Here is a 27,030-nt window from a genome sequence, read left to right on the forward strand (position 1 = left end):
GGGGGGGGGGGGCGCCTGGGTGGCTTAGTCAGTTAAGCATCTGACTTCAGCTCAGGTCATGATCTCAGGATCCTGGGATCAAGCCCCAGAGTAGGGCTCACTGCTCAGCAGGAAGTCCGTTTGTCCTTCCTCCTCTGCCCCTCCCCCCACTGGTGCTCACACTCTCTCTCTCAAAAAAATAAAATCTTTTAAAAAAAATTAAAATTTTTGGCCTGATTTAACTGTTCTTACATACAATCAATAAAGTGCTTATACCAGCAGTAGTGGTGTTCTGCCTTTATTTGCTAGTCTTACATTTTTCATAGTATTCTCACTTTATAATGTCTTAACAGTACTCATTTAAGCCTATTGTTCATTCTGTGAGTTACTTTTTTCAAATTAGATAATGTAATCCATAAATCTAATGGCTAATCTAACCATAAATAATGTGAATAATTTATGGGTTGTCTAACTTATAAATCTTTAAATTATCAATCAGATGGTTTTGTAGGTAAACTTCATATAACCTTAAAGCAACAGATACTTTCTGTCTTTTACAGACTATTTTAAAGAATAGAAAAAGAGAAATATTGGTATAAGCTTTATACCAAACACAGACAAAAGTAGCAAAAGAAGGATAAGTTGCAAACCAGTCTTACTTACAGACATAGGTACAAAAATCCTAAATAAATATTAGCAAATTGAATACAGTGAAGTATAAAAACATAATAAATAATGACAGCGAGGCACAGATGATTCCACATTTGAAAAACCTCTATGGTTTTCCACATTACCAAAAAAAAAAAAAAAAGAAAGAAAAAGAAGAAAAGAAAAGAAAAGAAACATATCATCCTAATAGACACAGAAAAATTATACAAAAGCTGACACATTTATAATAAAAAATGTTTATCAAATTAAGAGTAAATGTGCACTGCCACTACCAAAAATATCATATCCTAATGATGTAAAGTAATGGACAAGACAACAATGCACACGATCACCAATTTTCAACATTTTTCAGACCATAAGAGGTCCTGACTTAAGCAACATGGTAAGAAAAAAAATAGAAGTATGAAAATAAACAATAATAAATATAAGGAAGGAATGAACAAAATTGTGGTTGCTTACAAACAATATGGTTGTGTATATAGAAAGCATGAAAGAAAGGGTAAACTTTTAGAACTGATAAAATGTTCAGAAAAGGTACTGCTCACACGATCAGTATGTATTACTGCAAATCAGCAACCACCCAGTTAGACAATCCAGTTTTTAAAAAATCTCGCTTACTAAAGCAGCAAAAGCAGGAAAAGCACCAAACACCGAAGAATGAAACTAATAAACTGTTTATGTATTATGGATAACATAATACTATTGGAAGATGCAAAATAAGACTCCCAAAATAAATGATTATATTTTAAAAGGATGGACGGACTCTAAAAGATGGCATTTCATCCTTAATATGCTTATAGATTGTGTCATTCCAGTTAAATTCTCATTGGGTTTATTGTGAAAAATGACTTGCCAATCCTAAAATTTATGGGCAATACTTAAAGAGCTATGCATAACTAAGTAAAGGTGATTGAGGTAGTCCCTCTAAAACATATCAAGAGTTACTTAATGCAATACAGTTAAAACATGGTGCTATTGGCATATGCAAATCAGTAGAACAGATTAGCAATCTGGAAACTCTCCAGACATTAGTGGAATCTGGTACAAGACAGAGATGTCATTATAAATCACTGGGGAGGATGGCCTATTGAATAAATGGTTCCAGGGCAACTGGTTACCCGTGTAGGACCAAAAAAAAAAAAAAGGATGATTCCTACCTCACACTACTCACAAAAGTAATTCCAGTGGGTTAAAGGGCTAAATGTGAAAAGAAAAGCTAAAAGAAGATACAGGATTAAATCCTAATGAACTCAAAATAAGGAAGACTTTCTTAAGATGGAAGAATAACAATCCATCAATTTTGTAAATTTGGCTGTATTAAATAAACTTAACTATTATAAAATTTATTATGAACAGAGTGAAAATTCAAGCCTCAAATGGAGACAGTATTTATAACTGATGTAACTGGCAACCCATTCAACTAACAGAACAAAACTACAGTGAATGAGAAAAACACCAGTATGTAGGAAAATAGGCAAAAACACTTGTCAGAACAGAACTAGCCATATAAGCAAAGAAAAAGATACTCAAAAGAATATCTTACCCAGCCTCTGCCCCAATATAAGGTTCTTTTATTCTCTCATATAAGAGATGGTAATTCAACCGCTGATTGATAATAAGTACTTGCAAAAAATTTTTGATAGCTCTGATAATTCAGTTCATATCTCTGAAATATCCACCCTTTGTTTTATATTTTTTTCTATCTGCAACAGTATTTTGCTTAAGAATACTGTAAATATTTCTAGAAATTATTCTAACTCTAAGACTTTTCTTTTCCATGCTAATCTCTAAGGGGATTTTTCCCGTCTGCAACAATATGAGAAAATTTACTCCTACTAGTGCTGTAAATATTTATTGAAACTATTACGTCTCTCTAAACTTCTGTTTTCCATGCAAATCTTTCACCTTTTCAAATTGTTCCTCATAAGTCAGTTTCCATATTCCTCATTTTCCTTTCCCTCTCTTCTACAAACTCTAGACTGGCTTAAGATGTGGTTACCCAGAGGGGAACATTGCCATTTACTTCTCCATTGTACTTTCTAACCAGGTGTTTGAAATATTAGAGATATTTCTTTGTGCACTTTCATTTCTACAGATTTGTATAAATATTCTGAACCTCAGAAACTGGGAGGAAGTAAGTCATGCATTGCTTGTACCAGTGATTCTTTTTTTGCCCTGGCACACTAAGTTAAAAAACAGGTAGAAATAACATTTGCATATCATCTTTTTTAAATTTCAGTCTTAATCTGGGACCAAACTAAAAACTTCTCCTATATTCTAAAGTACAGGAAGAAATTTGCAACTTTACAGATTTTATCATTATTGTGATAGTCTTGAAGAACTTACCAGTCCTATACAAAATAAGATCAAATGTGGGCAGAGATGAAAAAGCATGTCATTGGCCTTATTGGTGTAGATTTCTGCCATGAGGTCCAGTGGTATTCTCGTAGAAGCTTTCTTTATAGTAAATTTCTTACTGCATTGCAATTGTTTCCATGTTGGTCTTTCCACTATAATATACCTTTGGAAGCAGCAACCTGTCTCTTCATTTTTGTATTCCCAGTACATGTATGATATGTAACATGTTGGATTTATTGGATTAAAAATCTTCATTGTTTTCAAATGCTACTGACAACTAAAATGAGAATTGAGACTTGATCATTGGGTTTATGACTTTTTAGCAATGAAATTTTTTATTTTAATCATTTTAATTGGAAAATACCTTAATACTTTCTTAAACAACATATGGAACATTAAGTGTCATGATGAACATTAGTTATTGCACTGCCTTGTAATATCTTGACATTTTAGAATTATTTTCCCTCAAGCTAATTGACAACAGATAAGTAAAAAAAATTTTTTTCAGAAATTACTACTACACACTGCTACCAGTAGTCTAACATTTGGAAATCACAGCTCCTAGTTTGGGTAAGACTTTAAAAAAAAATTATGTATGTGATAATACATAATTGATAATATCAACTAGGCTTCAAGTGAGCATTTGGGAGACCGCATTGAATAACTTACATGACTTTCAGTGATATGTTTATTAAGTATCCTTTGCTGCTACTACTGTCACTACTAGTCTAGTTTCTTGGCTAAGATTAAGGTAGGTGAAGTTGTCAGCTGAGATGTGAAACTAATTAAGAGAGTCATTATGGTTTTATGATGTTATGTTTATGCTGTTTATAAATGGAGTCTGGTGTTATTCTATTAGGAAAATACTGAACAGTTTTTATAGTTCAGTCCAAAAGGTATTTCTGTGTCCGCTAATGAAGGCAATAAAATTATCCATCTTGTTTTTCAGTCCTAAGCTTTTGTTTTCCAAGGCTAAAGACATGGAAGAAAATGTTATGTTCTGTGTTTAAGATGATACCATATTTTATTAAACCTGAAGAATAAAACATAATATATCTTAGGTTATCCATGTCGCTTTCAATCTAATATTCTCTTGACTCTAGGCATAGAAGAAACAGGTGGTACTTTAAAATTTCCAAATTGAGGCATACCACTCAGCTGCTTTAAAACCTTTTAAGGGCTTCTCATTGTCCTTAGGATAAAATCTAAAATCCTGAACTTCCCAAAATCCAGCTCCTGTCTACAGTCTCATCTTGTGTCTCTCTTTCATTTTGGTCCTCATTCTGGCTTTCTCTCATTTTCTTTAATATGTCATACACTCTGGCCTCGGAACATTCACACATGCTAGTGCCTCTCTGTAGAAGCTACCAGTTTATTCTAAATAAAACATATTCTACTTTTTTTCAGGTCTTTTAAACATCACTTCTCTAAGAAAACCTCCCTCACACCTCCTAAATTGCATGTACACACACACACGTGTGTGTGTGTGTGTGTGTGTGCACATTCTATTAATTTCCCACCAAAATTTAGTTTGGGTCTCTTATATTTTCTCATAGCATTATGTGTTCTTTTGTAGCACTTACCACCGTTCTAATTATTTGTTTCCATTATCTTATTTTGTGCTTTCTGTTAAGCTTTTTCCCGTCCTTTATTTTCTTTTAGGTTGTGTTTTTCCCTTTATTTCACTTTTTTTTTCCTTTGCTGATTTTTAAGTTATATACTTCATTGCTGTTCTGTTAGTGGTTACACTAGAAATTTTTAAGTATGTAATTAGCAGAACGGTTAATATAAAGAACTTAGAGAGTTTTAAGTTGCCACCTATCCTGACACATAGAGCTATTTTATCAGTGTTTTAGTTCTCTTTTTATGACACTACAATTAAAAATGCATTGTAACTGTTTCATATCATCAGTTTTTGCTTAGATTTACATATATGACCATTCCTTCCTGTATCTCACATTTTCCTCTGAAAACAGAAATTCTTTTAATAAACGGAATTCTCTTAATTCTATTAAGCAGATTCCCAGGTTTTTTTCAGTTTCGTGTTCTTTTTTTTTTTTTTTAATGTATGTTCTTAAAACATAATTTTTCTGGGTACACAAGTTTAAGATGACAATTATTTTTTTGTCAATACTGCTACTCTGAGAGTGTCCTGGCTTTCATTGTTGCTATAACTGCAACTAATAGGCTTTCCTTTATAGGTTATCTCCATACTCTGTACTTTCAGCAACTCTCTTTCTCTTTCTCTATGTGTGTTTTGTTTATGGGTTCTGTAGGTTGTCTTGGATATGTTTGGGTATAGATTTATTTTATTTATTCTGATTGGTAAACATATGGTTTCTATAACTTAGGACAAATGTTCATCAAGTGAATTTTTTTAGCCATTATCTTTTCAAATGTAACTCTCACTTTATTGCCTGTCGGAATCTACTGAGACATATTTTGGATCCTCTCATTCTATCCTCTAGATTACTTATCTTCTCTTTTATATCTTCTACCTCTTTGTCTCCTTTTGTTGCATCTTGATTACTGTATTTAGAATGATCTCCAAATTCACTAATTCTCTCCTGAGCTGTTCTGATTACTCTTTAACCTGTATCTTGAATTTCGAATTTGTTACTACACTTTTCATTTCCAGAATTATTTGTAACATTTTTGAAATATACCTGTCTGCATGCCCCTAATTTTATAAAAGAATCAATAAGCAAGATATCAAGAGTGGCTGGGAGGATTATTTTGGGTAAGGTGGTCAGGAAAGTCTCCCTGAGGAAATGAGTTTGAGCAGAGGCTTGAATAATGAGAAGTCCTCCACATGAAGATCTGAGGGCAAGGCATTCCAGGCAGAAGAAATATCAAATACAAAATCAAAAATATCAGAAAGCAAAAAAGGCAGGAACAGATCAGTTATGTTTGAGGAACTATGTGAAAATCGCCTCAGTTACTTAAAAATCAGAAGATTATTCAAAGTTTTTTCTATAAAGTCAGATTATAAAGTGTCAAGAAGTATTGTCACAGAATGTATGAACTGGATTTTTCATTTTTCTGTCTTGTAAAGAATATCACAAACAAATAGCCATGCACTTTACAGTCAGATATTCCTTAAATGTTGCCATGAAAACAAACCAACACTTGACTAACCTAACTAGCTATATGAAGCATAAAAAGAAAGAAAGAAGGAGAGGAAGAGAAGGGGGGAGAGGGAGACAAAGAAAAGAAGCAGAAAGAAAAGATTAACTTCCTTTATACCCATGTTTTTCCTGAAATTTTGTTATAGTTTGATAGAAAATTGGCCCCTGTAGCGCCACATGGTTTTTTAAGTGGCAATACTTCAGATTTTAGTTTCCTTTGTAATTTTTTCATCTGTTTTCCCTCTAAAGAGATAAGTTTCAAAATATGTATCTTAATATAACTTTGAAGTTATCAGTTTGCCAAAATTGTGTTCCTGTGATCAGATTGAATAAAAGTAAAGCTTACATTACTTCTGTATTTAAAATCTTCCTCTTAGTTTTCTTTCTTTTTTTTTTTTTTTTAAGATTTTATTTATTTATTCAACAGAGATAGAGACAGCCAGCGAGAGAGGGAACACAAGCAGGGGGAGTGGGAGAGGAAGAAGCAGACTCCTAGCGGAGAGCCTGATGTGGGGCTCGATCCCGTAACGCCGGGATCATGCCCTGAGCCGAAGGCAGACGCTTAACCGCTGTGCCACCCAGGCGCCCCTCCTCTTAGTTTTCTGTTACATGAAGAATAAAATTTAAATTTATTTCTGTGACTTGTATGGCTTTGCTAAGATCTTGTCCCTGCCCACTTCTCTGTTTTATATATAGAACATATATATGTTATTCATTGAGGACACTATTTATAATAGCAAAGGGTTGGAAATATATTCTCATTTGCAAAAAAGCAGGAAGGATAAAAACTAAAAGCATGGTTACCTATAAGGGGATGAAGTAGATGAGGCAGAGGACACAGGATGAAAGTGCTGTGAATGGACTTTGTTATATAGTTTTATGTAAATATTCTATATATTCCAAAGAATGTACATTTTTTAAATAAAGCAATCCCTAAAATTTGAGAAAGAATGTAACAAACAAACCTGGCTGCATTATTTTAGTAACATAGTGACACTGAGGAAAGAATTATGTCAGGTAACTTTAGCCAGTATTTTGACTGTACATTCTTAGTAGAATATATTTTAAAGACAGAGAGTGCTTCAAAGAAATCTTTTGGTAATATTAGTAATAATATTGCCATTGTTTGTTCTTTTGAATCTAGATGATAAATATGTAATTATGTAACATTGTTAGGGAACCAAGATTTCCAGAGTAAGAGAAGAAACAGAGGAGTAAAATCAAAGAAGTAAAAACCCTGTAATATTATGTGTGGTTTGGAAATGTCAGTGCAAATTCATGATTTTCTTTTATTTTCAAAAATATGCATTTCCTAGTCTGACTACTGAAGTACCCTAAAAGCATTGACAGCTCAATTGAACCTACACCCAGATTATGATCTCTAAACATTATTTTCCTTTAAAAGAAAGCTGGCCTCCTTGCAATCCTGGTGTGAATCTGAAAGTATACAAAATGAGCCTAGAACATCTTGTGCCAGCAAGCAAGGAAACTCCAAAGACTAATTTGTCAACAGAATACAGAAGCCAATGTTAAGAGTTCCCCATTGGACAATATGAGAACATTTGAGCATCAAAACGAGCAGTTGCAACTGAAGCATGCTGAATGTTTTAAAATCCATTCCTTTATAATAATGAAAAAACAGAAGTGCCCCTTACAGTCTTTAGTCCACACTGGGGATACATAGTGTACCATAGTGTGCAAATGAGCAATTAAAGGGAAAAGTTAAGCATTCATCTTTTCTTTTCTTTTCTTTTTTCTTTTTTCCTTCTCTTTCTTTCTTTCTTTCTCTCTCTCTCTCTTTCTCCCCCCGCCCCCCCTTAAATTGTATTCAGGACCAAATAGCCATCATTTAAGAAAGAGTGTTAAAGGGGCACCTGGGTGGCTCAGTGGATTAAGCTAAGCATCTGACTTTGGCTCATGTCATGATCCCAGGGTCCTGGGATTGAGCCAGGCCTTGGGCTACCTGCTCAGTGAGGAGTCTGCTTCTTCCTCTGCCTCTGCTGTTCCCCCTGCTGTTCCCCCTCTCTCTCTCAAATAAATAAAATAAATAAATAAAACAAATAAATAAATAAAATCTTTAAAAAAAGTTTCTTAAAGATTTCAGCTAGCAAATATAGAAAACATAATAGATTAAAAACTAATAGACTAAAAACTAGTAGACTAAAAATAGTACTATTTTGCAACTCCTAATAAGATAATTGAATCAAACATCATCATCAGAAGATAAAACTAGTAGAGGAAAGGTTGTTTGGGAAACTGTACAATGGAGGGTGCAAATTATCACCATTGGAACACACTGATCACTTGAGCATCATTGAGATTAGACTTTATGTGCCTTGTGATATGTTGCATCACTTTTGAAGTATTCTTGCCAAAAAACATTGAATATGAATCTAAGCAGTTCTTCAGGCCAGTGGTTCTCAAATATGGTTCAGGAAGTTCTTGGAGCCCCTGAAACTTTTTCAGGGGATACCCCAGGTCAAAACTAATAATAACATGTTATTTGTCCTTTTCATTCTCATTCTCTCATAAGTGTGTAATTAAGTCTGCCAGAGACTGCTAGTACACCTAAATATATTGAATACAGAAGCACATATGACACTCTGCCTATCTTCTATTAAGCTAAGCATTAGAGATTTGCAAAATTATTTTTTGAGTTTATTATAATATTTTTTATTATGTTAGTCACCATACATTTGCAAAATTATTTAAAAATCTCACTGTTTTACTTTGAAAATGTTATTTTTCATTAAAATGTATTTTAAAAACATTAACATTTATACAGTTATTATTATCAATTAGGAATATTTTTAAACTTATTAGTTTAATTTATATATAATATGGTAAATATAACTGGATGAAACTCACCTAAACAAAAGCTCTTTGAAGTTCACAGTATTTTTTTTTTTAAGATTTTATTTATTTATTTATTTGACAGAGAACAAGCAGGGGGAGTGGCAAGCAGAGGGAGAGGGAGTAGCAGGCTCCCACTGAGCAGGGAACCCAATGCAGGGCTCAATCCCAGGACCGTGGGATCATGACCTGGGCTGAAAGGCAGCGACTTAACAGACTGAGGCACTCAGGTGCCCCTCACAGTGTATTTTGAGTGAAAAGAAATTATGAGATCCAAAAGTTTGAGAACCATTTGCTTTAGAGTTAATTACAAGTTTATCAGAATTATTGGGAAATAGAACAAAGGAAATGACACCACAGGAGACAGAACAAACCATAATGTAAAATGTTCTCTAGTAGTACCGATGACCTAGCTTCTTCAGAAAGTCAGTGTTGGGGCACCTGGCTGGCTCAGTTGGGAGAGCATGTGACTTTTGATCTCAGGGTTGTGAGTTTGAGCCCCATTGTTGGCTGTAGAGATTACTTAAATCAACTTAAAAAAAAAGGAAAAAAAGGTCAGTGTCATGAAGACTCACTAGAGGAAATTTCAGTACCAGGTGTTAGATGATAGCAAGGAATTGGTATAATTATGTATGAAAATGTTTATATGTTTTAAAGATTCATGACACAGAAATAATGTAACATCTGGAATTAGCTTTAAAATACTTAAGTAAATAGGGATAAATGGAACAAGTATAGCAAAAATCTAGGTAATTGTTGTAGCTGAAGAGAGGATATAAGGGAGAATCATTCTACATTTTTGTATGTTTGAATTTTATCTTAAAATTTATTTCTTTAAAAAGCAGATCACCTTCTCAGAGGCTTTGCCTGATAATTTATTCCAACATATTAACCACTTTCCACCTGCCACTGTGTCCTGTTACTGTGGGGTTTTTTTCATTGTAAGTCTTATCACCTTGGGAAGTTTTTTTATTGATTTGTTCATCTTTTCTTTGTCCTCCCCTCTTGAATGTAAGTTCCATGAAAGCAGGAACATTTTCTGTCTTGTTCCCTTACTGTTTCCTGTGTGCCTAAAAAAATGACTGGCATATTGTATCCATTCAATAAGTATTAATTGAATAAATGAACTATAAAAGCTGTGTATTATAGAAAAACTAGAAAATGAAGAAAATAAAAATTATCCTTACTTACCTACTTAGTGGTAACTGCTCCTGTTAAGTTTTCAATCCTTCTGAATCATTTTCTGGGAAAAAATACATATACACACATACTCTCTGTCTTCCCAGAGCTCACTCCCACAAATCATACGTTATTTAAGCCTCTGCAACTTGTGTTTATTAAAATAATATTTTTGAACATCCTTATGTTACTAAATATTTTTCTACAGAATCATTCACTTAGTTGAATAGTATTTTGTGGAAGTATCACATATTTAATTCTGTCTTTAGATATGTAAGTAAACATGCTTGAGCTAAGACTTACGCTTAATCTTAATTTTTGCTTTAGGATGTATTCCTAGAAGTAAAATTGCTGCGTCAGGATGCACATGCATAAAGCTGTTAGAAGTCAAGATAGTGGGGGTGGGAGTGAGTGAATGATCAGAGGGAGATAAGATGGGGGGTATCTCTTGGTTGATGGTGGTAATCTAAGTGCTTGTTTACATAGGACTGTTTAGTTTGTGAAAACTCATTAAACTATACTTGTGTGCATTTTTATTATGAATGTCATATTTCAACAAAACGTTTTTTAAAACATAAATTTTTTAAGTATGGACTTGAAGCCTTTTGAAATTTTGTTTCAAGTCAGTACTTGTAGGAATAACTGAAGAAAGAAAAAACTGCAATGAAATTCTGAAATGGTATTTGGTGGAAGTGCTTAGTTATTTTTTTACATCGTAAATTCACTAAGCACTCTATTGTCTTTTATTAATAAATAGTAGATGAATGAATTCTGTGGGTTTCAGCTATTTTTATACACACACACACACACACACACACACACTAAAAAAAACATCAGGAAGGCTGTAACTTTACTTTTTAAAAACATGCTTGCTTGTCAAGGGAGGCAAATAAGGCAAGGAAAAACCAATGTTAAAACTTAATTGGTGAGGGCGCCTGGGTTGCTCAGTCTGTAAGCCTCTGCCTTTGCCTCGGGTCATGATCCCAGCATTCTGGGATTGAGCCCCAAGCTCAGGCTCCCTGCTCAGCAGGAAGCCTGCTCCTCCCTCTCACAGTCCTCCTGCTTGTGTACTCTCTCTCACGGTCTCTCTCTGTCGAATAAGTAAAATCTTAAAAAAAAAAAAAACAAACCTTAATTGATGTACTACTCTGATATTTTATTGGTTATTCCCCCATGACTCTGAAACTTCAACTCGTTTGTTAAACCAGTAACAATAAAAACAATTTAAAAATAAAATTTGGGTAAACCCAGGGGAATGCTTTTATGCTTTGGTATTATTGTGTTAATAAGTTTTGTTAACAAGTTTGTGTTAATAAGTTTTAGTATATGTATGCAGGTATGTGCCCACACACATATTTTAACTACTGGGATCCTCATCAAAGATCAGCATTGTTGTCATGTGGTATATTTACTTTCAGGTTTTATTCTATATTTATTTTTTTGGCTTTCTATGTGGTTAGTTGTCTATATCTCTATTCAAGTTTATATTCTGCCTTTTAAAAACACTGTAATAGCAGTTGCAGTGTTCACTGTTTCATTAATTAATGGATATATTAGACCTAATTCTCAAGCAAATGAAACTACCGCAATTTATATAACCATTTTTTAAATTTTTAAATATTTAGGGTTGTAAAAAATTGTATTGATCAGTAATATTGAAATCTTTGGTATATCTTTGTACATGAAAATGTTTCCATGTTAAGTATTTTCTTAAAATAGATACCTAGAAAAGTGTGAACATTTTTAAGATTTTTGATGACATATTGCTGTAATGTTTCCAAAAGGGTTGTGTTCCTGAACTAGTAATGTTTGACCATGCCAAGTTTATTAATCCATTACCATCATTGTAATTTGTCTTTCAGAACATCACCGATTAGAATTGTAGTTAAATGCAGACTCTGGAACATGGTTGCCTGAGTTTGAATTGCATTTTCACTACTTAACAACTGTGTGACCATGGGCAGGATAATTAACCTCTCTTTCACTTTCAGTTTTGTCATTAAAATTTGCAAATTAGTGAAACCTATTTCTGTATTGGGTTGTGTAAGCACTAAATGGATTAAGACATGTAATGCTCTTAGTGTAGTGTTTCGCACACGTGTGCACTATAGAAAAATATTAGTTTTAGATATTTAAGTTTTTGTGAGTTACTAATATATTCTAGATACCAGTTGAATATAAATGAATTAATAATTTAAATCATAGGAATCTTCTGGAGATTAAGAAAAGACTAGAAAGAGCTAGAGGCCGACTAGGACGATACATGGAGGGGCTAAAGGAAAGACAAGACCCGGGGTGCCTGGGTAGTGCAGTCAGTTGAACATCCGACCTTTAGTTTTGGCTTCAGGTCATGGTCTTGGGTTGTGGGATAAAGCCCCACATGGGGCTTCACACTCAGCACAGAGTCTGCTTGGGATTCTCACTCTCCCTCTTCCTCTGCCCCCCCCCACCCGCGCCCGTACTCTTGCTCACTCTCTCTCATAAATAAAGCTTTTTTTTAAAAAAGTACAAAACCCATATAAGGAGATAAGAAGTGATCAGAGATGTAAGGTAGAAATAGCATTAAGGTATTTATTAAAACTGTCACATTAGTTTGCAGTTTGTATCAAACATTATTAAATGTTAAATAGTGATTTTGATGAAAGTTTTATTGCTAGTAATTGCCATTTCTGTGAAATTTAATTTGGAATATTCTCCCCCTTCTAGATAACACAAAATTTATGTGATATTTTCTCCTCTCATTAAAATTTACTTGCCTTCATGTACTGAATCTTATTAATATTTACAGATTTAATACTGTTGAGAGATAAGGTGGTTTCAAAGACCTTTTATCTCATATTCATAGTCCTATATGGACTGAGCTTCATGATTTGTCTCGTGCAGCAGTTGAAGACCAATAGTATTGTGAGAAGTTAATAAATATGTTTTTAATATAGTTAATGTTCATAATTAAGTGATTAATGATCATCAATCTTGACAACAATTTCTGAAGAAAAATCTGTATGATTATTAGAACCTAAAAAATATAGAAATTGATTAAAACCATTCTTAGGCTCTTTAAACTTAAGTGGAGTTTCTCTATGTGAAGCTAACCCTCTCTCCCGTATAGATATCAACCTTTCGACTGTGTTATCGTTTTCTGACTAGCTGAACAAAGTTAATTGATTGCATGACTATTTTGTTAGTCAGAGTCTATTGTATGCAATGCTGACTGTTGTGACAAAATTGAGCAAGTCACTGATGAGTCAGTGAATAAGTTTTTACTGAGGTACTGTTCCTTTCAGGCCCTGGCTTAGGGAGGGAGTCTTGTGAGAAAATCAGCCCTGTAATTATGTTTAATTACATATAAACCTTAAATAGATTCTAAAAATAGTTACTAACTCCCCTACTAAACTTGAGGTGCTAAACTAAGTAAATTATAATAACACATCATAAATACAGTATAAAAGAATATAAAGGGTGTGGGAGGGAAATTCGGAAAACATTTGAGGGGATGAATGATCCTGAAGGATGTGTAGAAATTAACTTGCCAGGCCAAGAGAACACAGAACATAACTTTGAAGAATGGACAAAGGCAATAAGATGAGAGTTAAGAAAGAATGGTACGCTCGGAGGGGAGAAAAACAATCCTGTATTATGACAGTCGTACTTGTCTGCTTTGAATAGATCCTTGATCGGGAATTTGCATGAAAATATGGAACTGGAAACAATTTATAAATGAAAATTCAAATCTTGATTTTTCAACAGAAGGTGAATTCTAAAAAAAATTGACCCAGTACAGTATTGATATCAAGAAATTGCCCAGTTTGTTCATGGTTTCAGTTTTTCAAGGAGCAGTCCATTTTAAAAGTTATATCTGGTAGTGTAATATATACAATTACCTGACCTTGCTGAAAGATTCCACTTGCCTCTCTTTAATTCTATACATTTTGCATTATTAGTGTTTGATGAAAAATAAGTAATTGTAGTGTTAAGACCCAGACTAGAATCAGTAAATGGTAATAATTTGTATTTATTATTAGGTAATTTTCAAATATATAGAAATATACTGCTTAATAATCATGTTCCTGTCGCCCAGAACTAATAAATGTGTTATTTGATCATGTTTGCTTCTGATGTGCTTCTTAAGGAACTAACACATCCCTTTGTTTAGTCTTGGAAGCAACCTCTGATAATGCCAATTTATGCATTTATAAGTCAAATAGTTTTGTGTGCTTTAAAAATTCACATTAATACATATTAAATGCACTCTTGTTAATTTATTCCTACAACTTGCTTTTCTTAACAGATTAGCAAAAATTAAAAATATCTAACAACACCAAATGTCATCGAGGATGTGGGAAAGAAATTTGGTGGTATCTACTAAATTCCAAAATGTAAAGTCCAGCACTTACACTTCTAGGTGTATATCTTAGAAAAATTCTTATACATGAACACAAGAAAGCATTTAGAAGGATTTTCATTTCAGTATTGCTTGTAATAGTGTAAAACAGGGGGTGCCTGGGTGGCTCAGTCGTTAAGCATCTGCCTTCGGCTCAGGGCATGATCCTGGCGTTCTGGGATCGAGACCCACCTCAGGCTCCTCTGCTGGGAGCCTGCTTCTTCCTCTCCCACTCCCCTTGCTTGTGTTCCCTCTCTCGCTGGCTGTCTCTATCTCTGTCAAATAAATTTTTAAAATCTTAAAAAAAAAAAGTGTAAAACAAAAATAACCTTGGTACCTACCAATAGTTGAATGGTAAATAAATTTCAGTCCTTGTCTTCTACTTACTTTATATTGCCCTAGAGCATAATAAGTGCTTAGTTTTTGGGGTGCCTGGGTGGCTCAGTTCGTTAAGTGTCTGCCTTTGGCTTAGGTCATGATCTCAGGGTCTGGGGATCAAGCCCCATGTTGGGCTCCATATTCAGTGGGAGACTGCGTCTCCCTCTCCTTCTGCCCCCCCCCCCATCAAGTAAATGAATAAAATCTTTAAAAAAGAGGTGCCTAAGTATCTCGGTTAAGCATCTGCCTTCAGCTCAGGTCATGATCCCTGGATCCTGGTGGGATCGAGCCCCATGTCAGCCTCCCTGCAGCGGGGAGCTTGCTTCTCTCTCTCCCTCTGCCAATCCCACACCCCCCAGCTTGTACTCTCTCTCTCTTTCTCTCTCAGGTGAATAAATAAAATCTTTTTGAAAAAGTGCTTAGTTTCTTAGTTTCAAGTTAATCATTAGTACTTTGGAAATATATACACACAAAACAGTCTAGTTATCATGTGCTGTCTCCATTGTGAAGGAGTGATACTTATAGATTTAATCACTTCAGCTAGATCTAAATCAGCAGCAGGAACAAGAAAATGCCCTTTATCCCCATTCCTGATCTTTCTTTTTCTCAGTCCTTCTTCCCAAGCTACCTCTCCCCTTCTGTTACTCTTTTTGCTTTTCTAATTTGGACAATCCTAGAGATAACTCTGTGATTTTTCTAGCTCTTGAGCTATAGCTTTTATGATGTATAAAGGAGTAATGGTAGCAGCAAAATACTTTAGTATAAGTCAAAGCACTGCTAACAAAAAGTGAATTTTCTACAATAACTGAAATTTCTCTAAAAGTTCTTTAGTTACATATTTATGTATCTTGTATTCAGTACATAAATGCTCATTGATTACATAATTTTACTGTGTGGCAGAGATATGTTGAAGGAGTATATTTTGTTTTCACTAGATAACAGACTATAATGTGTTACTTGCAGAGTAAAACTTTTAACATAGGTAGCCTAAGTATGGAGACAAGGCTATGGGGAAAAAAAATTAAAGCATCTCTCACCTTGGTCACTGTGTTGAGTTCCAAAAGAAGAGGAATCAGGAGTATAAGCCTGATTTGGGTAGCTCTCTTAAAGATGGAACAGGACTTAGGTCTAGTTCATCCTTCAGATTCAGATTATCCCTAACCAGGGCCATGTGTCTAGATATGGCCCAAAAAAGACAAGAATGCCTGTATTGCCCTAGCTAGGGAGCTATAGCCTAATTTGCATAGTTAATGTAAAGGAGAGAGAAGAGTTCCCAGTACCTCCTTTTCTTATTTCTGGTCTATGAAGTAATTAACTTTAAATTGACTATATCAGAAGTCTAAAAGTTTAGAATTGGAGAAATTTCATTAATTCATTTTGTAACATTGGCTGGGAATAACAGATTTATGGAGTGTGTTTTATGTGCTACATACTACATAAAACATGAGCAGAATCAAAACTGGTGAATTCAGTGGTAAATCTGAATATGGATTAGATAGTAATGATTTTTTGAAGAAGGTGATCTTGAAATAATAAAATAATAAAATTTTAATTGCTGAGGGAGAGAAAAGAGATAGTAAAAGAGAAGACAACATTCAATTCTTTCTTCTTTTAGTAGGTTACAGAGCTCTAGTATTTATGAAATACAAATAAGTAAGATCCCTGACCTGAGGAATTCAGTCTTGTGGGATAAATATATAAATATATACATATATATGCATATATAGATATATATACATGTATATATATGTAATCATTTTATGTGTTATATAATCAATTATATATTGATATGTAATCATATATATTATGTAATCAATTATATATACATGTATATATTATATATATTATATATAATTGCAAGACAATGTCATAAGTGTTATAAGTGTCGACACAAGGGAAACAGTAATCAGCTTCTACCTGGGGCATATTGATCTTTAAAGATGAGTAGGAGTTTGACAAGTTGAAAAGGTAGAGCGTTCTAGGCAGAGGGAACCATGTACTGCAATTTGAGAGACCTGATACCATATAGCATGCTTGAGGAACTGCAAGTGGTTAGATACATGGGAAGTATGAAGGTTGAGGTGGTTAGATACATGGGAAGTATAAAGATTGAGTTGAGCTGGAGACAAAGCATAAAAAATTGAGCAGGACAGATAACCTGGGGCAAGACGCTTCATTTAACAATTTTTCAAGACACTGTGTACCACATGCTTTGTTTACCTATCCAGTCTTCTCTTTCTTCAAAATTCTATTCAAATATTTACAGAACGCTTATTGTATGCTGGGCACTATTCTAGGCAGTGGGGATACGTGGGTGAATAAAATAGACATGGGCTTTGTCTTCACATAGTTTATGGTCTGCATGGCTAATGCTGGTAAGTATGTAAGCAACTAGAATATAGCATGCTAAAAGCTAGGTAATATGGGTAAGTGTTGCAGGTATAGGAACCTAGAATAGTGACAATCAACCAAATTCAAGTTGTGGCCTGAATGATTGGATGATGATAGGATTTGGTGAGAATTAGGATGAGTGTGGGGATAGAAGGAAAAGATTAGGAGTCCTCTAACAGGGGAAACTAAAGAAGTGTGAAAGCCCCAAGTTGAGAAATACCATAGCGTTTTCCCAACAGGTTTCTCTACTCCGCCACTAGCCCTTGCAGTCCATTCTCCCTACAGCACATTGATCCTTTAAAAGCACAAATTAAAATTGTGTCAGTCTTATGCTCAGAATCCTCCAGTGGTTTCCTCTCTCTCTCAAAATAAAATTCAAATTTCTTACCATGACCAACAAGGCCTAATGTGATCTGCCTTTGTACATATCTGATCTCATTTCACTCAGCCTGGCTTCCAGTCACCCTGGCCTCTTTGCTATTCCTCAGACATTTCGGAAATGATTCTGTATCACAGCCTTTGCACAAACTGTTCCTTATGGAAGCTTTCCCCCGATAATGTATTTGGTTGGTCACGGTTGGCACCGTGACAATAGGTACTATTTATGCCTTTGTTATTGCTGCTTCCAAATTCCTAAAATAGTGCTTTGCGCATAGTAGGCACTCAATAAAATTACTGACTTACATAGCAGGTTATGAGTGACATGTTTTATTTTTCTGTCTTTGTATCTTGCCAGACCACCTAAGTGTTAGGTAAATTTATATGGTAACAATAAAACCCAGTTGAATTTTTTTAAACCGACTTGAATTTTTAAGTATATTTTTAAATATGTATTTTCTTATAATGATTCTTTATAACTTAAATTTTTAATTTTTAAGCTATAAGTGAAGAAATAGTCTCAGTATTATTTAGTGCTGTGTTTTAAATTCATAGTTTATTTTTACTCTTTCGATCCTTACGTTTGTCAGATTAACATGTCTGAATTGTTGGTTTTATTTATGTAAATTCAATGTTATAATAATAATAAAAACAACTACATTTTAATAAGTACTTAGGCAGTTGCTTTCTAACAGGCTATTTTTCCTAAAATGTTATATTGTTATAGGTTATGTCTTCATCCAATCACAGATCTAAACTCAATATATTACGTAAGCAGTGATTCAACTGTTATACATTTCAGTTATCTAAAATAGTAAAATTTTACACTGATTTCTAAAAAATACATTGATTATATATAGAGTCACAGTTTACCTAAGGCATATATTCCACATATTGCTAGTCCTAGTAAATGCTAATTATTGTTCTCTATTCATCATCATTTTTTTCTGTGGTCTCTGTTTTGTACAACTTACATCATTCCTACTTTCTTGAAGCATCATCTGGGCCGCCTTGATTAGAAAAAAGGCTGTTTACAGCAGAACAATGGGAAAAGTGACCAAAGGTTGATTTTTAAACAGATTTTATATCATAGCCTGTTTGTTTCTTCATATCATTTGGCAACGCCAGCTCCTTCTCTGTTCTTTTTTCCTATGTAGTGCCTTCCCAGTCATGTCCTGTTCCTAAAACCACAAGATGAGTTGGTAATGGCCACATATCAAATATAAGTGTTAATTTTTAGGTCATGAATTAGTAGATCAGCAAAATATGAAATGTTAAAATGTAAGGATTACCTATCTGTCACAAATATAAAGTTTTTTCTCTTGCAAAAATTATAGGGGATGGAGTGTTAGATCTCTCTACAAAGAAAACCAGCATAAAATCTGAAGAGTCATCCATATGTGATCCTTCTTCTGAAAATTCAATGGCTGGGTAAGCAATATCTAGGAAATATAATTTAATATTAATATAAAATTATCTCTACAGAGAACTCTTAATACTACTTTGAGTAGATTGACATATAGCTTTCCTCCAGAATTTTTGTCACTCATAAGTGTGTGTCTCTCATACCTTTCATTTGTCCTTTCTTTCTTTTTTATTCTTTCTGTTAAAGAAAAGTTATCAGAACAATCACCAAACTTTAGTTCATGTTACTAAAATGAACTACCAACTTAATCATAGGCTACAAACTAAGAAGCAGGACGAGTAAAGAAAATTTAAAATTCAATATTCAGGAGGCAATTTTAAGGAAAATATGTGATTTCACTATTTTTTTTAAACAATCAACAAATTTTAAAAGTACCATACTTACTAATTCTTACAGCTAGCTTATAGTGTTTACATTTTTTCACTGTGCTTTAGGTGTGGTGGCAAACTTTATATAGTATATATAATAATATATATCTAGTAAGCACCACAGAAAGTCTTTTCATGCTTTGAAAGTTCTCATTAAATTAATTAAATAATTAGCAGTGAAATGCTGTTCTGTTGGATTTTTGGATTTTTATTTAGTAACTTTTGCATCTTCCCATTAACAAACTGTATAGGAAGCTTTTTTGTCAAATTTAAATCTTAGATATAGAGTGTAATTTGTTTCAACCAAGACTGTAATAGCTTTTGAGTCATAAGTTATAGTTAGCTTCTGTTTGAGAAACTGAAAATTACAATGATATATTTGAAATAGAAATAACATTTATAGTATCAAATTATTTTACCCAATATAACTTATCTACTTGTTTCAAATTTTAAGTTTTTGTCTAGAGAAAAATTAGTCTTGTGGAAATATGGGATGTTTGTGTTTGGAAATATTCTTGCTGCTACAAATTTCCTTTAAAGGGGTTGACTCTTTTATTACTTGTTTAGCGGTAACGTCACGTTTCTACTAACAAAAACTCCTTTAGGATTTGGGTATTTTTTATAATGGAACTCTGATTGTACAAATAAAAATTATAAGTGTTGCTCTGCAAGCATCTGTCAGAGGAATAGCAACATCATGAGAATATTTTTACAAATACTGAGTTAGGATTTTATGTTCTTGGAAGGTCTGCCCGTTGAGGCCACCGTATGATTGACACATTGTCCTACCAGGACTGTAGCGTTTGCTTTGATAAGGAGTAACTACTACATCTCACAGACTTAAAAAGAGTCATAAGCAGTGATGTTACCTAAGCAAGGAGTATAATAAAGGAGTGGACCCTCCCCTTCCATAGCTGTGTGAGAGTCTCTCATGCATCAGTTTACCATCGTTTCATTCCATCCATCCAGGAGACTACACAGAAACAGAGAGGACTATGTGGAAAGAAGTGCTGAGTTTGCAGATGGTTTGCTCTCAAAAGCTTTGAAAGACATTCAGTCTGGAGCACTGGACATAAATAAAGCAGGCATACTTTATGGCATACCTCAAAAAACTTTACTTCTCCACTTAGAAGCCTTACCAGCAGGGAAGCCTGCATCTTTTAAAAACAAAACTCGAGATTTCAATGATAGTTACTCATATAAAGACAGTAAAGAAACTTGTGCAGTCCTGCAAAAAGTAGCCTTGTGGGCAAGAGCTCAAGCAGAGCGCACAGAAAAAAGTAAACTCAATCTACTTGAAACCTCAGAATTAAAATTCCCAACAGCTTCCAGTTACCTCCATCAGTTAACTCTACAGAAAATGGTTACTCAATTTAAAGAAAAAAATGAAAGCCTACAATATGAAACTTCACATCCTACTGTACAGTTAAAAATTCCTCAGCTTCGAGTAAGTTCTGTTTCAAAACCACAACCTGATGGTCCTGGTCTGCTGGATGTTATGTATCAAGTTTCCAAAACCTCTCCAGTCCTAGAAGGATCAGCTCTCCAAAAACTGAAAAATATACTCCCTAAACAGAACAAAATAGAATGTTCTGGGCCTGTAACTCACTCAAGTGTTGACTCTTATTTTCTACATGGGGACCTCTCTCCTTTGTGTCTTAATTCTAAAAATGGAACAGTTGATGGAACCTCTGAAAATACTGAAGATGGATTGGATCGAAAAGATAACAAGCAGCCCAGGAAAAAACGTGGCCGTTATCGCCAGTATGATCATGAAATAATGGAAGAGGCTATTGCAATGGTAATGAGCGGAAAAATGAGTGTTTCCAAAGCACAAGGAATTTATGGGGTACCTCACAGCACTTTAGAATACAAGGTAAAAGAAAGATCTGGAACACTGAAGACTCCTCCGAAGAAGAAACTCCGATTACCAGACACTGGGTTATATAATATGACAGATTCAGGGACTGGCAGCTGCAAAAACAGCAAGCCTGTGTAGATTACTTGTTAGGAAAATGTTTGTATGTGTGTATGTGCGTGTGTGTGTGTGTGTTTGCGTGTGTGTGTGTGTATGTGCACAGGTGTGTATTTGTGTGTCTATATACACACATGTGGGAATTACAGATGCTCACTCTGACAGGAGACATGAAATTTTACAGTTCAAAAACCACTTACATGCCTTTTGAAAAAAAAGTTTTATTCAGGGTTTTCACTGTGGACAGAATTATATAGTTGCTTACTTAATTCTGATAGTTTGTATTTAATCCTTGTATAAATAGGTGAAAGATTCAGGTTTTCTTTAGTAGTCAATAGCATAAAGCGTTGTGGGAAAACAAGTAATTGTCAAGTGAAACATTTTTATCGGTGAAAGACCACTCCAGCCATTCAGTTGAACCATCTTATAATGGAAATATGATATTAATAGTTTGTAAACATTTTTACATACTACACTTACAGCTATTGTAAGTATGTCAAACAACCAATCAAAGTTTAAATAGACGGCTATCTCCATACTAAGAAAAATTAATATATACAGTATTAGTACACTACAGTGTATTCTATGAAATATGAAATGCACTCAAGTGCATCCACCAGGAATAGAAAAGAAAACCTTAAATGATATGTATAATGAAATTTAATATTTATCATTTAATAGTTGATTTACAGGAAGTTGGGGTTTATAAGGTATATACTTTTTAAAAAAACTGACACATAGTTAACCCCAGCAGCTATAGAATCCTTTAATATAAGATGGAATACTAAGAACAAAAAGTAATTTAAATTTAATTATTAAAATAATTTAATTTTGTTTTTCATTTGAAAAATAAGCTAATGTGTAAGGTTAGAAAAGAAAGTTGGAATGCAACTTAGAGCATGTTTATAATGTGCACAGAAAAAGCTTGAGAATGATAATTTTGGTTTAAATGTGCTGGTTAGTTGATGTTATGACTACTTTAAATTTTAAGGATTGTGACACACTCCTACTATTGAAAAACCTCAGTGTAACTTTAATATATTTGCTGCTGTGACATTTCAAAACATTTTCAGTTTATCAAAATGAATTACAGATTTCATTTTGGTGGGCGATACATTATCATTTTGCTAATAACCAAATTTGCAGTTTGTTCAGGGTCTTGAATAGATTTACAGATATTTAACACTGAAGCTGTTTTGAACTTTCAGTAATGTAAACTCTCTACTAATTGGGTAGTTAGAAGCTGGGCAGTGCATTTTAACTTTTACTAGACTCATAAGAGAGACCAGTAATTTTTATATAGCAGTTTTAAAATGTGGTTCAGAGTATCCATGTTGGATTTATGGAGTATGCAGTTTTAGTGGTAAAATGTTATAAAGCATGTGCCTCCATATAAAGAATGGGGATTTGCTTCGTATATTCAGAATTCTCCGAGTGCCCCTTTTCTCTGTTAAAATTCAGGTTCTGATCATTTTTCTAAGCCAATTTTCATGAGTCCAAAAGGAATACTTAAAGCTGAATTTAAAAAATAAGTGCACCTTGTCAAATACTTGTGTTTTTACACTTGTGTTTGTGTGTATCTAATAATCACATATACATGTAATACTAATGAGATTTTCAGCTATTACATTTAAAAACTGCTTACATATGTTTAAAAAAACTGAAGAGTGGGAAGCTACACAATCAGGTAGTTATTTGGTCTCTTAGATCGATACTGAACCCTCTTCAGCGTAACGTTACCTGCATACTAGGGTATGAATCCTCTTGCTCTTTTTTTTTCCCCCAGTAAGTATACATAATAGATTGCAAAACAGCAGATGTCAGGGTCATCTTTCTTTTTAAAGAATTAAGCCATATTTTGTGAGGGCCAGAACTTGGATTATTTAATATATTTCCCCTCCTCCCCCATTGAAAAACAAATTTAAAAAATAAAGTAAATGTTTCAACGCAATTTTATTGACCTCTTTATACAGAATTTTACTTGCAAAAATTTGGGGGCCTGAATGCATTACATAATATTTATATTGAGCTTTTTTATTCCTCACACTATATTTACATTAATAAATTGATTGAGAAGTTTATAGTAAAGGGATACTTACAGAACACTTTTATATCATTTAAAAGATGACCTGACCAAAAACTTTACAGGATTCATAAAATCAGGGATCATTTTGCTATTGACTTCACAGTGATCAGTAGTTTTATAGGTAATATTATAGTTAATTTGCAGCATTTAGTATTTGTATTATTTATTTTTGGTCAGAAATAGTAAATTAAATATTTTTTGATAGTTTATAGGTAATGATCAACCCGTAACTTTTAAAAGAAACAAAATGTTTCTAATTATTGAGTTAACTTTTGATTATACAAACTAGGAAAGGCAGGGAAATTTATGGGTTCCCCTTCTCCCCAGTGATTCTGTTAAGATGTTCTTTATGTTAAACTTTCAAAGTACTTTATAAATTTAGTTACCAGTTACTACTTATTAATTGACAGTTTTCTGAAAAATCCAGTTTCAGCAGACTTTTAATGAAGGTGAAAGCAACCCTTATATGCTTTCTACTTATTTGAATGTTCCTCAAGTATTTTATATTTAAAAAAAAAAAAAAGGAAAAGGAAAAACAGTGCCTCTGTTTTTAGAAAACTACTGCTCAGTAAAGTTGTTTAAACCATTTCTGGTAGCTAATGACAATTTTATATTAAATTGTATACTAACTTTAGTGAGACTGATTTTTTTAGTTGTTTACAGTACAAATACTTGTATTTGTTTTTTAATTGCAGTATTTCCATTGTCGCAGTAATTTAGTAAAACTCTGTGGCTGCCTTGATTTTGACAGATTTTGTTAATATAAACTGATTGTTAGGCAATTAGTTATATTTATGCATAAATCAATTGCACTATAATTCATGAATTATTTATTACAATATTTTCTAATGAATTCATGTATCTGTCTTGTGTTGTAAATGTACTGTAATTCTGTTCCTACTTTGTGTTGTTATATATCTAAATCTGATTGTATGAATTTTAATTGTTCAGTTAACGTGTTTCTAGGTTGTAATTTGTAGTAAAGCACTTCAATGCTTTTGCACTTAAATTTACAACACTGTTGGTGTGTGATTGATTTACTCATTCAGTAAATGAAAAGAAAAGAAAAGAAAAGAAAAAACTGACTACACTGACTTTTGATTCACTGTAGGAATGAGTTTTATTTATACTAATATGAAAAATTGACTTCTCCAGAGAACTATTTCAAACTTGTAATGAGCAACCAATAGTAACATATAAAAAATAGGCAGGATGTTTGGTTTATAAATCGAACTGGAAAAGGTTAGAAAGAAATTTAACATTAAAACAAGGGAGCTATTAAAGATATAATTATAGAACCTTTACATAATCACTTGAGAATAAAATCTAGATTGGAGACTTGCGTGTATTCAACTATTACTTACTGATATTAGGTTTTTCCTTGAGACTCTAACGTGCAAGAAATATGAAAAAAAAAATTTGGAGCCAAATAAACATTACGGAATTTTATAATTTGAGAATTTAGTTAGCTAATATCTGATATGTGTGTATTAGATATGATCTAATACTGAATATCCAATTAGTAACTTTATGAAGCTATGCTTCATATACCATTACATGGAAATTATTGACCACTGTGGTATTTTGGAAGTTCCATTATTAAAAGTAATAAAATGGGGGAAAAAAGTAATTAACTGAAAAGAAACTTTGTTAAAGTAAAGACCTCCTTGAAATCTCAGAAGACAAATGTAAAAATCTTGCGGTGGTTTTCAGAATAGTTAACATTAATCATTAGTTTTAATTATTTCTGTTTTCTTTTTGACTTTGCTAACAGAAAAAAAGCATTTAAGCATTTTAGAAACTTAGAATGCAAATTAATCTTTAAAATACGGTGCAATGAGTTTTTCTAAGAAACAAAAGCTCTCTTTATTTAATCACAGATATGTTTACTAGGCCATAACATAACTTTAAAGAAACTTTGAAGTGCATCTATCAGAACTCTGGGTTTTCTTTTGCTTATGTGAAAATTATAATTTTTACTTTGCTGGAAAAGAGTATAATATCACGTATATCTTCATGTTTGATGATTAACATTTCCTCATGTCTCTGTTCTCCATATATTTTTTGAATTATCTAAGAGTGAATCTTGGAAATCAGTTCCATCATTTACTTCCCAATTATGATAAAATTTACCAAAAAAAAAATTTTTTTTTTCAGAATGGAAAAGATATTGGGGTCATGTCTGTGGATTTAAAACATTTTACTGTGAATTTCATATCTTTTCTCACTTTGATAACTGCTTTTTGGCAAATCACATATTAGTTTTGGTGAAATATTGGTTGAATGTAGTAAAGTTATCATTTTTCTAGAAAATTTTTGATCTAATGTTCAGAATTTGCATTAGTGTTTTTGATACTCAAATAACATATTTTAAAAATGTAGATGAAATATTGCATACTTATCTGTGAAACAGGTTAAGCCAGTTTTAGGGAGCAAAATAAAAATTAATTTCACTTTTCAATTTAAAATAAAAATCCTTTACTTTTTAATATACATGAATATAATAATCCTTTAAACAAAATGCAATCTTCTATAGCAATTCATAATTATATCCCAATTCCAACCCTAAATAAAATTTCTACAAACCAGAAACTACTAACAATAATAGCAAATATAAGAAATCATGAATGGGAGGCTATTTTCATGTACAGAGTTTGGTGATCTGTTTAATTTAAATAGATACTTTTCTGAAACAGAATTCTTTTAATATATTTTATTCTTCTTGCTGCTGGTATTGGATTAAAAAAATTTTTTTGTAGACTTCTGCCTTGGTTGCTAAGTAATCCTGGGTGTTAGTTAAAATTAGATGTATATTAGTTTCTTCAGTGGGACATTTTCCAGCATTTGAAATTAAATAATTAGGTAAGTAATGCCTTTAGTCTTCATGTAATTACATTAGTATTTAAAATCAATTAAAAATAGATTTTATTTTTAAATAGCTTAAATTTTTTATTATTAGGTTAAAATGCCTACAGCTTAATCTTAGAAAAGATATTCTGTTATTTATATGAAATCTAAATTCCTTAATTTTCCTTGTGAATATGCAAAGCTTTCTTTTATTAATAATTTTTATTTTCACTACCTTGAAAAAATATTTTAAATAAAGATAAGATCTCCTACATCTTACTTTTCTTATTTGCACTAATATGGATAATTATCAAAATAACTTATAAAATGTCTATTTTCAAAAATGTAACTCCTTCTGAAGCACTTTCCATTAAATATTCTTAATACATCCAAAGCACTAAACATTAGCAATCTATAAATATAATCATATCTATAATCAGGTTTCATATCACAAAACTAGGGCTTTCCTTTGACTATTATACTTGCCATAGGAAATTGATTATCAGTGCTTCATTATATTTTTGCTGAACAATAATCAAGATGTCATTATTGCAGCTCTATAGGAGTTAGGAGTCCAGCAATACCAAAATTTCTTTTGTTCAAACTCTGTTAAAATTATAACTCCTTATAATAC

At 32.9% G+C, this 27,030-nt stretch overlaps 1 protein-coding gene across 7 annotated transcripts in view; it reads left to right on the forward strand.

Annotated features, from left to right (window-relative positions):
• Positions 1 to 27,030, forward strand: part of LCORL (ligand dependent nuclear receptor corepressor like) — a 192,069-nt gene that overhangs the window by 142,955 nt on the left and 22,084 nt on the right. For 4 of the 7 annotated variants that reach the window (XM_040625265.1, XM_040625264.1, XM_040625267.1 and 1 more), the window contains exon 6: positions 19,032 to 19,125. The exons of 1 other annotated variant lie outside the window; for it this stretch is intronic. In XM_040625265.1, the coding sequence (XP_040481199.1) occupies positions 19,032 to 19,125 (94 nt within the window). Of the gene's footprint in view, positions 1 to 19,031; positions 19,126 to 20,457; positions 26,289 to 27,030 lie in introns of those variants that run through there. 2 more of the 7 variants (XM_040625266.1, XM_040625271.1) reach the window with 2 other exon arrangements.

The sequence above is a fragment of the Ursus maritimus genome, unplaced genomic scaffold (assembly GCF_017311325.1).
Source record: "Ursus maritimus isolate PB19 unplaced genomic scaffold, ASM1731132v1 scaffold_8, whole genome shotgun sequence".
Taxonomy (NCBI): Eukaryota; Metazoa; Chordata; class Mammalia; order Carnivora; family Ursidae; genus Ursus; species Ursus maritimus.